This window comes from Plasmopara halstedii (genome assembly GCF_900000015.1).
Source record: "Plasmopara halstedii genome assembly, contig: Scaffold_672, whole genome shotgun sequence".
Classification (NCBI taxonomy): Eukaryota; Oomycota; class Peronosporomycetes; order Peronosporales; family Peronosporaceae; genus Plasmopara; species Plasmopara halstedii.
In genome coordinates, this window is record NW_020187589.1 from 140,098 (window position 1) to 153,128 (window position 13,031).

Consider the following 13,031-nt stretch of genomic DNA (forward strand, 5'->3'; position numbering starts at 1 on the left):
TTTTGTGTGAGAGTTAACTCTACGTACCTCTCAGTCGAGTTTGAAGGTCGCACGCAAGGTGCATATGCTCTGTACTACCGCAGGAGTGACACTGGCGGGCACCGTGGATATGCTCAGCAACAAAATGATTTTGTTTCCTCCTTATTATGGTTGATATTCATTGCTTCTAGCGCGCTCATAAAGCTGAATTTACAGCATTTTATCCTTCCCTCTCGCCCTGGATGATAAATTTCAAATGGAATACGGCACATATCGCTTCAACGAAAGAGGATCTGTGTGAGTGGGACATATTTAGAATTCTCCATAAAAAAACTTGTCTTTACCGCCTTTCAAGAGAGGGTTAAAGGCTATCAGAGTGGTAATGATCTTTATTTCTGGACATACTTCGCCAGTTCTTGCTTTGCTTGACGGATAGACTTAATATCGATATCACTTTATCCGCTTGATTAGGCGGCTTAAACACCAGCGATATTTGTCGCTTCTGAATGTCTCGCGTTCGGAGCGCCAATTTGACCAAGTAGAATTAGCCTTGAGTCCCCTCTTCGTGCTACTCACTCTGAGTCGCATTGAGATGGATGATGATAACAAAATCTCGCGATATTTGAAGCCTAGAAAGTCTTGCAATGTTCAGGAGCATCGCACCATTAAGTACAGTTTGTGGCTGTCAAAAACAGTTGACAGCATGCGATAAAGACAAACACGGATACGACATCCGTGCGTCTTGTGACGGGGTCATTGGAAAAAATGTCAAAGGCTTGCTTAGTCTTCAATCTGAGAATAGGACATTGACAAATTGGAATGCTGTATATACTTAGACCTGGATTTGAGATACGACAACTTAGCGATGAAATCCACGAACCATGGGTTGAGTGAAATGTCGAGAGAGCTAAGAGCCACAGCGTTCACTTATATGTTTGTTGGTTCATGAAAATCAAGTATAATAGGCAAGAAAGAAATTATAGCGCGGGCACGAAGTTGCAACAGCTTCCGTGCGGGGCATGGGATTTTCAGGAAGCGATAGCAAAGGCATTGTGAGGTGCCTCGAGCTTAACTCGAAGAGCAAAAGTGGTTGTGAGTCGAGTCTCAGAACTAGACTACTTCTCAGAGTATCTCTAGGATATGGGAGACGACGACGACTAAATGTCGATCGCAGGGCGGCAAAGAGCAGCTGTGAGCTGTTGTCGTCTATGTCACGACCGACGGAGAGTAGAAGCAGCTGGATCTCGCTGTTTATGTGCCACAGACGGTAGAGTTAAAGGGCAACTGTAAGTCGCGAGTAGACGGGCTGATCTCTGTAAGTAAGATGGAAAGTTGAATTTTGCCATGTTCTAACGGTAAGATTGAGTCGGTACTTGGGTGCGAAACAGTTAGGCTCTGTTGATAGGTGGCAAGAAATATCTCGCGAATGAAAGACCGGGGTAACGTCAGAGTCGGTAAACCTTCTTCTCAATACCTTTTCCAGTAGCTCTTACAACGGTAGGATAGACATTTATCGGGGATCTGTGAAATGAATGGCCTTGGAGGCTGTAAAAATTCCTCATGCGTGCTCCAATTTAGGTTTTTCTGGGTCCACTTAGGCTGCACCATGATTGTGAAGCTTCAGCCTTTGCAATAGATTGCGCTTTCATCCATAAAGCTGTCAATGAGCATGAGAGCGTTTGTGTCTTTCAGCTTTGCTAGTTGACAACTGCTTAAGGGAGCTACATTGTTTGGATACGGAACAACATGCAATGGAGTATGTCTATGACGGGCTTTAAAGCTTTTCCGATCTACATAAATCATCCTTCGTCGTGCACAGCGACTTCGTCACCACATTGATAACACAGAATGAAAAGATTGTGATCCTTCTTTGCTGAGCGTAAGCGTATTAGCATAATATGGTGGTTGCTGCGTCATCATGTCGCCACGATCATCACCTATAACATGGCATAATGAGAACAAAGCCAGTTGATGAGATAATACGGTCATCGTCAGCCCAGACGCAACCTGTGGTGCCTTAACGAATGTTTTTAGCAATCAAAGATTCAAGAAATGTCACCATATGTAGTGCGCAGTCGTATGGCTGTACCACTACTTTTTATCTTGAGGCTTTCCGTTTTACAGCTATGACCGACATAACCCTCTTCGCAGGGTGTTGCCTCACGACGAGGATTTCGGGTATATGATTCTATGTGAGGCACATGATTCAGTAACTTCGGAAGAGAAGAACGATACAGCCTTCGTAAGTACTTATTGCGCATGTCTAAAACCTGTCAGCGAAATAAACCTTTGCGGCATGAGACGGCCCTTTTCGCTATCCTACCAGCTCTCGCAGGGTGCCGGCTGTCGATAGGTTAGACAATAATGTTAATTTTATCAAACCGCCTCGAGAATTACCAGTATTGAGAAATTTGAAGGGAGGCAAGCTCATCATTTTTCGTAAATGAGGTCGTCATTGAGGACATTCGCAGATGACTAAGCAGAATAAAAATCCTGACAGATTCTGCGGATCCCTTTGAATACCACAACATAGTGTTGACAGTCTCAACATGCGCCCTACTATTTGGTCGTTAATCAGCTCGTAAAATTGGCAGAATTCCTGGAGCAGGATAACAATAGCTTTTGCTTAAAGGAATATTGGACGGGTGCGGCCAGTGAGGTGGTCTTAAAACTGTAAGAAAGAGCTCCCCGATTATAGTCCTTCTATATCAATATGGACTCTTCAATTTATACCAGACGCTGCGCCTTTACTCCAAGGATATGTCAATTAGCGTGAATGCGCCATCGCTACCAAGCATATCTAGCATATAGCGGCATGGTAAAATTCTTTTAATCATAAATGCCTCGAAAATATTATTCTCATGATCAGGGTGCACCTGATTGTATCCAAGTCATTTGTAATCCAAAGAATTTCAGCATTTTTGCGCAAATTTACATCGTTACCACAACTCTCGTGGAGAAAATCGGTATGATTTACCTTTTCTGCCAAATAGTTTTAATATACGCCGAGAAGTCTTTATGTGGTGGCGGATGCACTTTGGCGCCGCACTGTATCATGTTGAGATAGTGGCTTTGCAGTCTGACGAGGCTATACGCACATAGGACAAGTGGACAGCAATATAACTGCGTTGCTTGAGACAGTAGGAAGTAATGAGTCTGTGGGCTCACTTGTTGCGCAAACATGTAACGTTTGCACCGCTGATTCGTATCTTATATACCAGCACTGACACACTTGAAACTCAACGATAACTATGCTCAGTGCCAAAGGTCTCAAGAGCTTTATACTTAAAATGGACAAAAAACTCAGCATTAAATTAAAGAGCTCATTGTGCACTGAATACTGGCTGATAAATGTGAAAGTGCACACTTAAATCGTGTCAAAGAATATTCTGCCGCAAATGTTAGACACTTTGCCTGGTCTGCCAGCTTTGCAAATTCTTTGCCGTACATTGGTATGGACTCTATATCTGGTTTTCCAGATGACGCATCTAAATAAACCGTGATTGTGGTGTGCCACTCGTTGCAGGTATATAGTCAGGCTGCTGCTAGACAAGTCGTTTCCCCTGTAGCTTGACTAACTGGTGGTCATCACGTCCGATTAAGACAAATGACCACAAATCAGTCGGCATAGATCTAGTTCCTTGAGCTCTAAGAAATCTTTTACCTAGGGTAGCAATGCGGCCAAGAAACCCCGGTCAATCCAATTTTAATTGGACAAACCTTCATTTATCGGATATTGAACCTTGCGGAAAAAGTCAAAGCTCGCTTTCTACCAGCAAAATGGGGGCCAATTTTTTCGTGGGTTGATGTGACAGCTGTGTTATGGAGACGAGCAGGGCAATTATTAGCAAGAAATGGAAGCGGTGGGTTTTTCCTTGATGTTCGTGACATGCCTTGCACTTATTACAGTCAAGCATAAATTGATGCTTAAATCGAACATACGCATCACTATAGCTGGCCCGAAAAGCTTTGAGACGATTGAGACAGTAGTATCCTCACCCAGTGCGCGACTTGAGTCTGTTTCACTTTGACACTCTTGACAGCTTTTAGACCTAAAATGCACCCCTCGAGGGCGGTTCGATTTCAACCGATGCTGCGGGGGCGGGTCTTCCGAGAAGTAATGACGTGTGAGTTGTTACTACTTGACACTCATTTACCTCATATATACGCGGGCAAGGGCTATCATCAGCTCGGCAAAAAACTTTTGATGACTTGAATGATTGTCACAACGTCATGATACTGACGATAATCGGTTTGCCGTTGCGCTTGCAGACGAGGAATTTGGGTTGTCCGACTCGTCGATGATGACTTGGCCATCGTGAAATCCACGGCGAGGTGTTGCGACACAGCCCACCCTAGGAATAGCTCGCAAAGTTCTATAAGTTTGCAGAAGTGCAGTGAGTGACATCTTCTCGGTGAATTGGCTTGGTCGTATGTCTCCGTGTAGCGCCAGAGCGTTGGGTCAGGACTCGGAGAGTCGCTGCAATCATTTTGATGGGAAAACACTTTGGCATTGTGATTGAGTATGGTTTTAAGAACGCTGGTCGCAAGGGTTACGCTTTTTCGCTACGTTCGCAGAGCCATGTGGTGGAGTGCACGCTATGTGATCAATACATAATTTGTACTTAACCGTATGTACCAAACTCCTAGCGCAGTGGTTGCTCATTGAGGGTCGCATTTGCATATTGTCTCTAAATAAGCATGACACCCCTGGTAAGTACAATTGTGAATTATATAATCACACGAAATTCACATTATTTTCTATGTAAATATTAGTAGTAATGATTACCATGATGGGGACTTGTAAAGGAGAGGTTAGTGTCACTCTAAGTGATGAAGACATCTTTGTCATGAGATATGGTAAAACGTACAGGTTGAATTCTGGTCTATATAAGAGTAATCAAGCGTTTGAACCTAATTTATGTGCGTGTGTTAACGCAATTTACTGAGCCACATCATTTTTTGTGCAAGGCGCACAGCAGCTCTATTGCACTATGTCTATCTCGGACCTGGCACCATCAATACCAGTACTTTGGTACCTCTGCTTTCTGCCAATAGTGTAGTTTGTGGATACAGTATAACTGGGTACGTACGCTCCCCGAGGGCCATGAATAGTGTGTATCTATCCTGCTCTTCCTTACAGCAACCCGCGAATCGTTCTGTATTATTCAACATGCAACATTTCGACGTGAGTTCGATGCTTGTTTATCAGCCTCCAAATTTAAAGCCTGAGTGCAATTTTCTGGTAGAACTTTGCACCACGTTCAATCGACTATCTCCTTAACTTTCTTCACTATCATGCATCACCGCTTCTTTAAGGATGTCAAACACATTTGCGACGTGACACAGCAGCCTGTTGGATCATACTAATCATTTGTTGGATGCACATCTTGATTTGCTTTCTATGGTATTATTTTCAAGATCCACATCCCCTGTCACAAGTCTCAGACCAGAAATGAGTCGTTTTGCGGGTATTCAGAGCTGGATCTTGTAATCCAGTCAAAGTTCTCGAGCGTTCGAGAGTGACATTTAATACTAACAGCAAACTTTCGTCATCGACAAAACGTTTATGTAACCTCTGGCCGTTCCAGAATAATCTCTTGCTCCACAGAAATGTGTAGGAATGGATAGATAGTACACATCCGAACTTATGCATAAAACGTTGAGCGATCAACTTGGTGATGTATTTGTCGGGCGATGTGAACTTATAGGTCAGAAGAAAATGAGTGACTTTATAAGACGTGGGTTCGTGTTAATCTTTTGGACAAGGAATATTTAGTAGATATTTTCAAAAGATAAACTCATTTTATTGATACCATTCAAAGTATCAGGTGTACATACTATAGATAATGAATTATTCCGATTATCCGACGGCGACATATTCATCTTTCAGGATCAGAGATATTGTCTAGCTTGAATTAATATTTTATACTTGATACACTCAATTACACCACTGCCATTAACAACTACACAAAACCACATCCTTAACTTGCATTAAGTATTGCAGTGATATCCAAATGGCCACCTTCTTTGGCTCGAGGTACCCAAAGTTTGAGCGATCCACCGCCAGTACCGGGAATATCAAGAATTCCCGCACGCCATCGATCGAGGTACAGCGTCTGTCCTCCCAATTCATTTACGGTTGATTCCCACGTCACGGTTTGACCAGCTGGAACATTCTTTTCATCAAACTTGTCGCCACCCGAAATGATGTTGACAGTCACGTTTTTAATGTCTGTACTAACGAATGTAATCACGACATTGCCATCACCTCTTCGCTTCCAGGAGATGCTGCTTCCCTCAAAGGCGTCTCCGACAATTCGAAGTCCGAGCGTATTGGGATGAGTACCATCATCGATCTCACCAACAAGTTGCGTGGGACCACAGATTGTCTGAATGTATTCCGACAGCATACCAGAAATACGTGTCAAATCAACGTAAAATAGTGTCGCAATCGCCATAAGTACTTTGTCGGCCACGACTCGAGTGTACTGCTTAGCTGTCAAGGATGTACCGTTGTCACTTTTGCCATGGTCAATTAAGTCATCAATCATGACGCCATAGGTCTTGCGAAGCATGTCACGCGTTTTGTATGCCGTGGCTTCATCTGACTCAGAGATCATTTGTTCCATGCAATTATTCGTCGCAGTAGGAATGTCGTGTAGCATGAGGTCAGACTTGTACACTTGGACACGTAAACTATCCTGGGTGATAGTTGGGTTTGCTTCTTTCATCTCAGCAATTGTTCTCCATGTGCGATCAGTAAGTCGTTGGAGTTCGTAGCCACACGTCGAATTAGATTCCATACCCTTTTTTAACGACGAGATATCCGTGTCATTAAGATCGTTCACAGCGTAAGTAAAGTTTGATCTCGTAAGAAAAGCTTTAAACTTTCCCCAACTCTTGAGAATACTATCTTGGCGAGCCAGGACCTCTCCTAAAATCACTTGAATTGTACCCATGGCCACACTAACAGGATCAAGAACTTGCCAATTGTACGATCTACCCATACACATAACAATACTAACAGGAAGGTCAATTGTAATGTAGCTCGTCTGGTACAACGCCAAAAGGATTTGATCCTTGGTTGTTTTTGGATTTGATACTTTTAAAGCTCGAACATAGTTGACAATCGCACGCATGGTACCAAACATGGCTCGAGCGCATTTGATTCCGACGCGAACGGTCTGTGAAAGCTTTGAAAACGTCCCAAAGACGCCCATAATTTGCACGGAAAAAAAGGCATTGGCCACGCTCACAAACTTTGCATAGATAGCAGCTGCACAATTATCATTTTGTCGAAGACACTCGACACCACATTTTACAGGAAATGCCATGGGACACTGGGCCCAACACATTTTCATATTATAGTCAAAGCCGTATGGACATTCATCCATGATGTAAGCTTTTCGCCAACAAGTCTTATCGAATGCAGGGTCCGAAGGTTTTCCAATAGTAGGACCGACCCAATTGCGATACGTTGACACGAGTTTGTCCGTGGTGTTTGCAGTCGAGCCAATTGTAATATTATCTGGAACAGTAACTGTTGCAAGTGCGTTTGAGTATGATAATGATGACTTGTCATCATCCAAGTCATCCGAATCGTCGATACTATCACTTGATACTGTTTTTAACAAGTCTGAGTCGGAGAAGTCATGAGACTGAATTGTATCTGATTGCCTTGATGGCGTTATCTCCATTGGAATTAAAGACGCCGATGAATTATCTTGCCACTCCGTTAAGATAGAATGTTTCGATGCGACTGCATATGGAACGGTAAGATATGTCCACGCCACAAAAACCAGTAGTGTGCACCATTGTCTCATTATCGAGTTCAAGTCTCTCGAAGCTGGTACGATATCGGTCGAGAGTTTCGCAGATACAAAAATGACTTGAACACGGCATGACACAGCATGTTTGTCACTTGAAATGTCCTGACGTTGCTCAATCTTGAGCGAGGAGGCAGGAAATAAACTTGAGTGCTTCACTTGGTCAGAGCCGGGGACAAACGAATGGTCTGTAATGCAAATTGGTCTCTTTCGATTTGCTAACACGCTCTGACTAAGCTATGAAGAGTGACGAGTCTATTGTCAGAGGATTCGCAAGTTTGGCTTAGATACTGTCTGCATCAAATTAAAACATTTATATGTATATTATATAGTAATTTCAATTTAAATTCCACCCCGTAAGGCAGTCACCAATATAATTGCAATATCCGACGGCGAGTCATTTCAATAATGTCTGTTTTCAGAATCTGTTTGTGCATAAGGTGGACGAAGGAAGGTACGTATGTGCCAATCTCACCAGGCGTGAGCTATGAAATGCTATTCAGCGTCAGGGAAAGTGTTGGTCTTTTTTCATCCATAGCACTTGGATTATTAATGTTAATTCGCTACAAAGCCATGCATTATGCAGCTAATTAGTATCGCATTTACCAACATCGTAAAATTTACAAACTACTGTGCGAAATTGATGGCATTTGATGTCTGGTAGAATGCAATAAACCGAACTGATTTTTTAGTTTAAAGATGTTACAAGCCTTGTCCGACGGCGCTGACCGTGTGTTGAAAGTGTACTGCATCATATTAATCCGACGGCGCCAGAACCAGATGCATAGATATTTTTGTATTGTTATCACTAAATCATCATAAATGTTATATCCACACATGTTAGAAAACATTATGAATTAATCCTTTTATTAGAGTTTCATCAGTGTCTGATGCCTAACTGCGTCAGTTAAGGAAAGAATGAACGTTTTCGGTTAAACTTTTCGTGCCCAAGACGAGGTCAAAAGGTAAGAAAAAAGAGCTGAAAATTCATATTTACGCTCTTTGATGATGGTAGACGCAACAGCCATATGACGCATTTTTGATTCCACATGCCTGCAGGATCAGTAACGAGCTTGTTGACACCGATACAGAAAACAGGATAAACCATTCAGGATTGCGAGCCCTCTAAGTGCATGAGGAGCCACTGAGTACTGCTCTTCATACGAAAATCTATAGTTGATCGTGTTTTAAGGCTGGATATTATACGATTATCGCTTCGAGCCTTAAAAGTCACGTTCAACTTTGCCATATATATAAGTCATTCGCTCTCAGAAATGCTAAATACTTTCTCTCATTATTTATTTCTTAGCTTTTTCTCGAGCGCTATTCAACTCGAAAAATTGAAAGTCCTTGTCTCCAAGTTTTCAATTCGTGTCATAGTCTTTGACAGTCCAATGAGTTCTATAACCCTTGATCATCGAGATGTGAACAACTCCATATGCATCAGAAGCTAAAAGGTATGACTAATCTTTGTAACAACAAATAGCGTCGCCTAAAAATCATACAATGTACCTTATAACATTGAACACTAAGCGTGCTCTTGTTGCTGATCCACGTGCCGTTTCGCGTTTCTCGTATGTACTGCTTCGACTGATATAATTCATACATACAAGATAAAAGCGGAAAGCTCTTTTGTGCTCTTAAGTTTTTTACAATAGCAATAGCTTTATAAACTACACGAGTTTAACCTTGTCAGCTCGTAAATTACGTGATGATGAAGAGTGTAACTTGCGGTGAAAAAGACAATATAAATATCTATGGAGCAACTTTTTACAGCCATAGTCGTTAATAGTGTCTGTCGTCCATCCAACATGTATACATAGTAGTTGCTAGTTTTTCTAGAATGCGTCACTAGCTTTACGATGATGATCAACATGGCCTGGTTGACTACGAAATCCTTCCATGCTACCATGTGGTTCTTCATTCGACTCGAACGGTTCATCATTGCCGCGATTCTCATTCCCGTTTCCACGATCACTGTCACTTCCATCTTCATCTCCTTCGCCCTCTTCACCTTCTCGATACTTAAGCAAACTTCGTTCAACAAACGGAGATGTCGTTCGATACTGGTCCGCCACCCAAATTCGAAGCGTCTCTAAGAATCGACCGTCTCCTTCACTCACGCCACCTCCCACACTTCGCACTGGTGCCTGATTATCGTCTTCCAATTCCCACTCAGTCTTAACTTCGATGTCTTCGCGATCACTACACACGCGCATAAGCAGCGGTACAAAGATCTTACGCACATCACGCCGAATGCTTGGGATCTCCAATGCACGTGCTTGCAAGTCTCGTGACGTCTTGCCGTTAACAATGTCAGCTAGCCAGTTGAGACAAAAATTAAATTTCCGAAGATTTGAGCGACATATTTCAAACCGCATGAGTTCAAGCAAATCAACTTCTTCAGCTAAACGAGGGCAGCGGGCGAGAGTCAACTCTTGAACACGGTAAAAGAGTTCATCAGAGTTCTCAAGACCATGGCCACCTAGTGAGTAACAATTCTCACACAAATCAAAGCCCACACACGTTTCACACGAGTAGCGTTCTCCAACAATGGGTGTCATCTTACAAAACTGACACGAAGTGCCTTCATGCGTGCACTTGGAATTCTTGAACGTCGCTGCCACTCGCTGTTTTGCTCCTGCAGCCATCGTTCCCAGTAATTTGGCGGCATTTAAACCTCCCCACTTTCGTTTCGACATCATCACATCTGGTACATCTGCTGATTCTGAAGCCGTGTCCATGTCGTCCGTATGTTCACTACCTCGTTCTAAAGGAGAAGATACAAACATCGAAACTGCGTCTAGACTTTTAGGTTTTGAAACATAAATGGCTTTGCCTCCTGAGCTGATAGTTCGAGGCATATGTGGCACAAGTTTTCCAACATCTTCAGCCGATGGACCTAAAAACATATGATCCTTACCAAATCGTTTTTCTCCTGGTACAAATCCACCCAAAACCGAATTTCTTCGACGTTCAATCTGAATACGAACATCCGTCACCAACGTACGACGTTCCATAGTCGAATACGAAATTCGAAGAGCGGGATGGGCCTTTAGCAATGGCAACAAAAACTCGCGCAACTCATTCTGGCGCTCCGTCGACAAATGACGTAGTACAATTTGCGACTCATACACAGGTTCAGCTGTAGAGTCAGGATCTAATGCACCCATAAGCACACGACTTGCACCTTCTTGATGTTCATACGGCAACTTTCGAATCAACTCATCCAGTCGATCGAGATCCAAGGCTTCATCAAAGCTACGAGCAGCTTTAATTTTTCTGTCTTCAACCCAATCGCGAATAATTTGATCGGCAGTCGGATCAACAGGTGGTAACAAGCCCGACGTAATTGGAGGTGGAGTTCCAGGAGGAGTATCAGGTTCCTCGCCACTAAACTCGTCTCCTTCACTAATATGACTTGATTTCAAGCGCTCTTTCGGCCCAAATCCAACCATGTCGCGTCCTTGTTCATCTGCCAAAGCTAATGCTGCAGCTACACTTGAGCGTCTTCTCAATTGCATTTGCTGCACCTGTTTCTCTAACTCTACTACACGGTCCTGTTTTGACTTTAATCGATTCATTCCGGCCTCCTGTTCTTGTTTAAGTGCTGCTTCTAATCCTGTAATTCGCGCCTTGTGTGCACTTACTTTTTCTTCATATCTCTGAAGCTCTTCGTCTTTGCGGTCCACATCCTTCAAAAGAAGCGCATTTTCAGCCTTCAAAGCTGCTACTTCAGCTGCATGACGATCTCTATCTTCACGTCGACCTTCACGTTCAAGTTGTAACGCTGCATTTGCATCCTCACTATTTCTCATCTCGGCCGCAGCAGCTTCAGCTACCGAGTTACGAGTTTTCGCAGCCTCTAGCTGCTTCGCACGCTGTTTCTTTGTCGCAGCTTCCAGTGCGCTAACAAGTCCACGTAATGCAGCACCTTCTTCCTCTTTAAATTTAATTTCTTGCTGAAGAAATGCAATCTGTTTATGTGACGCATCGAGTTTCGCTGTCTCTAGCGCCAACAATTCATTCTCACGAAAGACGTATTCAAATTTTTTCTTCCAGCGAGATAAATCCTTTTTAAGTCCCATGTAGTTGCTCTCATATATTTGAAGTTCCTTGATCTTTGTGGCCAGCTCCTCTTGCGTAGCACGTAGCATGTCTGTACACTCAGTACGCTCTGCATACCGAGCCAAGTTACTGTGGTCCGCGACGTCCTCCCCCATGGTCCAATGAGCGACTGAGAAATTAGAAACAAACCTGAGTCGGAAGGTGAAGTAATGATATGAAGTAGAGATGGGTTCCCTATGAAAAGGTCATGTTAGGTCTGAAGTGACGATGAAGAAAAGTGAGCTCCAATAGCTACAGTAAAGGTGGTGCAGGATACCAACGCTAATGAATGGCAACTTCAAGAAATATCAAAAACTCTTGATCAGTTATGATAGTGTTGACTAATATGTAGGACAGCTAAGAGTGCGAAAAGAATTGCTGTGCTTTTTAATATTCGAATGAAGATACGTAAAAGTAACGTATTGCAAGATTAAATGCAGTACAAAACCATACGCTGTGAAGATAATGAAAATTGCTGCGCATTCAATAGCGTAAACATCTGGTAAAGCTCAGCCATAGGCGGTCAATTAAAAAGCTTCTCTCCCTCTCGTGTATTCTCTAGCATGAAAATAGTATGTGGTCAATTTGCACCTCTTGTGTAGAATTACCATGAATTGTCGATAATATAAATATTTGGCTTTTTCACAAAAAGTATAACAAGACAGAGGAATATTTTGATGACGTCTACAAATACAACTTCAAGACAATCAGACAAAGACAAAATTCATAGTTCAACTGCGGCTGTTGATGTGTAGATGGATGGCTACAGAAAGCATACAGACTATGCTACGTATGTCTTATCAGCCTACGAATCTGATTGATTTTCCTTACATGTTCTGCTTGGAACTGGGTAAGTAAACTCCTTGTCCAACAGATCAACACTCCGCAGATAAGAGTTACAAGGGCATTTGATCATTAGGTGTTAATTTTGCGACTTTGGACCGCTTAAGATGTATCAAAAGTAAGGTACAATTTTACAAACTTCCCTTGCGCTTTGTAGAAGTACTTGGTATTATAATCTCGACTTCTGGTCGATCCATAGCACAAGGTGTAACGGGGTTACATGAGAGTGACACGTCACTCTCCCAAGGGAGCTGTGGTGTGGCATACACCACA

At 42.8% G+C, this 13,031-nt stretch overlaps 2 protein-coding genes across 2 annotated transcripts; both read right to left on the reverse strand.

Moving 5' to 3' along the window:
• Positions 1-5,963: 5,963 nt before the first annotated feature.
• On the reverse strand, positions 5,964-7,679 carry PHALS_13652 (uncharacterized protein; the record flags this gene model as incomplete). Its single annotated transcript, XM_024729450.1, has 1 exon — positions 5,964-7,679. The coding sequence occupies one exon, from the start codon at positions 7,677-7,679 to the stop codon at positions 5,964-5,966; it is 1,716 nt and encodes a 571-aa protein (XP_024579826.1).
• Positions 7,680-9,646: 1,967 nt separating this feature from the next.
• Positions 9,647-12,031, reverse strand: PHALS_13653 (hypothetical protein F442_14898; the record flags this gene model as incomplete). Its single annotated transcript, XM_024729451.1, has 1 exon — positions 9,647-12,031. The coding sequence occupies one exon, from the start codon at positions 12,029-12,031 to the stop codon at positions 9,647-9,649; it is 2,385 nt and encodes a 794-aa protein (XP_024579827.1).
• Between the last annotated feature and the right edge of the window lie 1,000 nt (positions 12,032-13,031).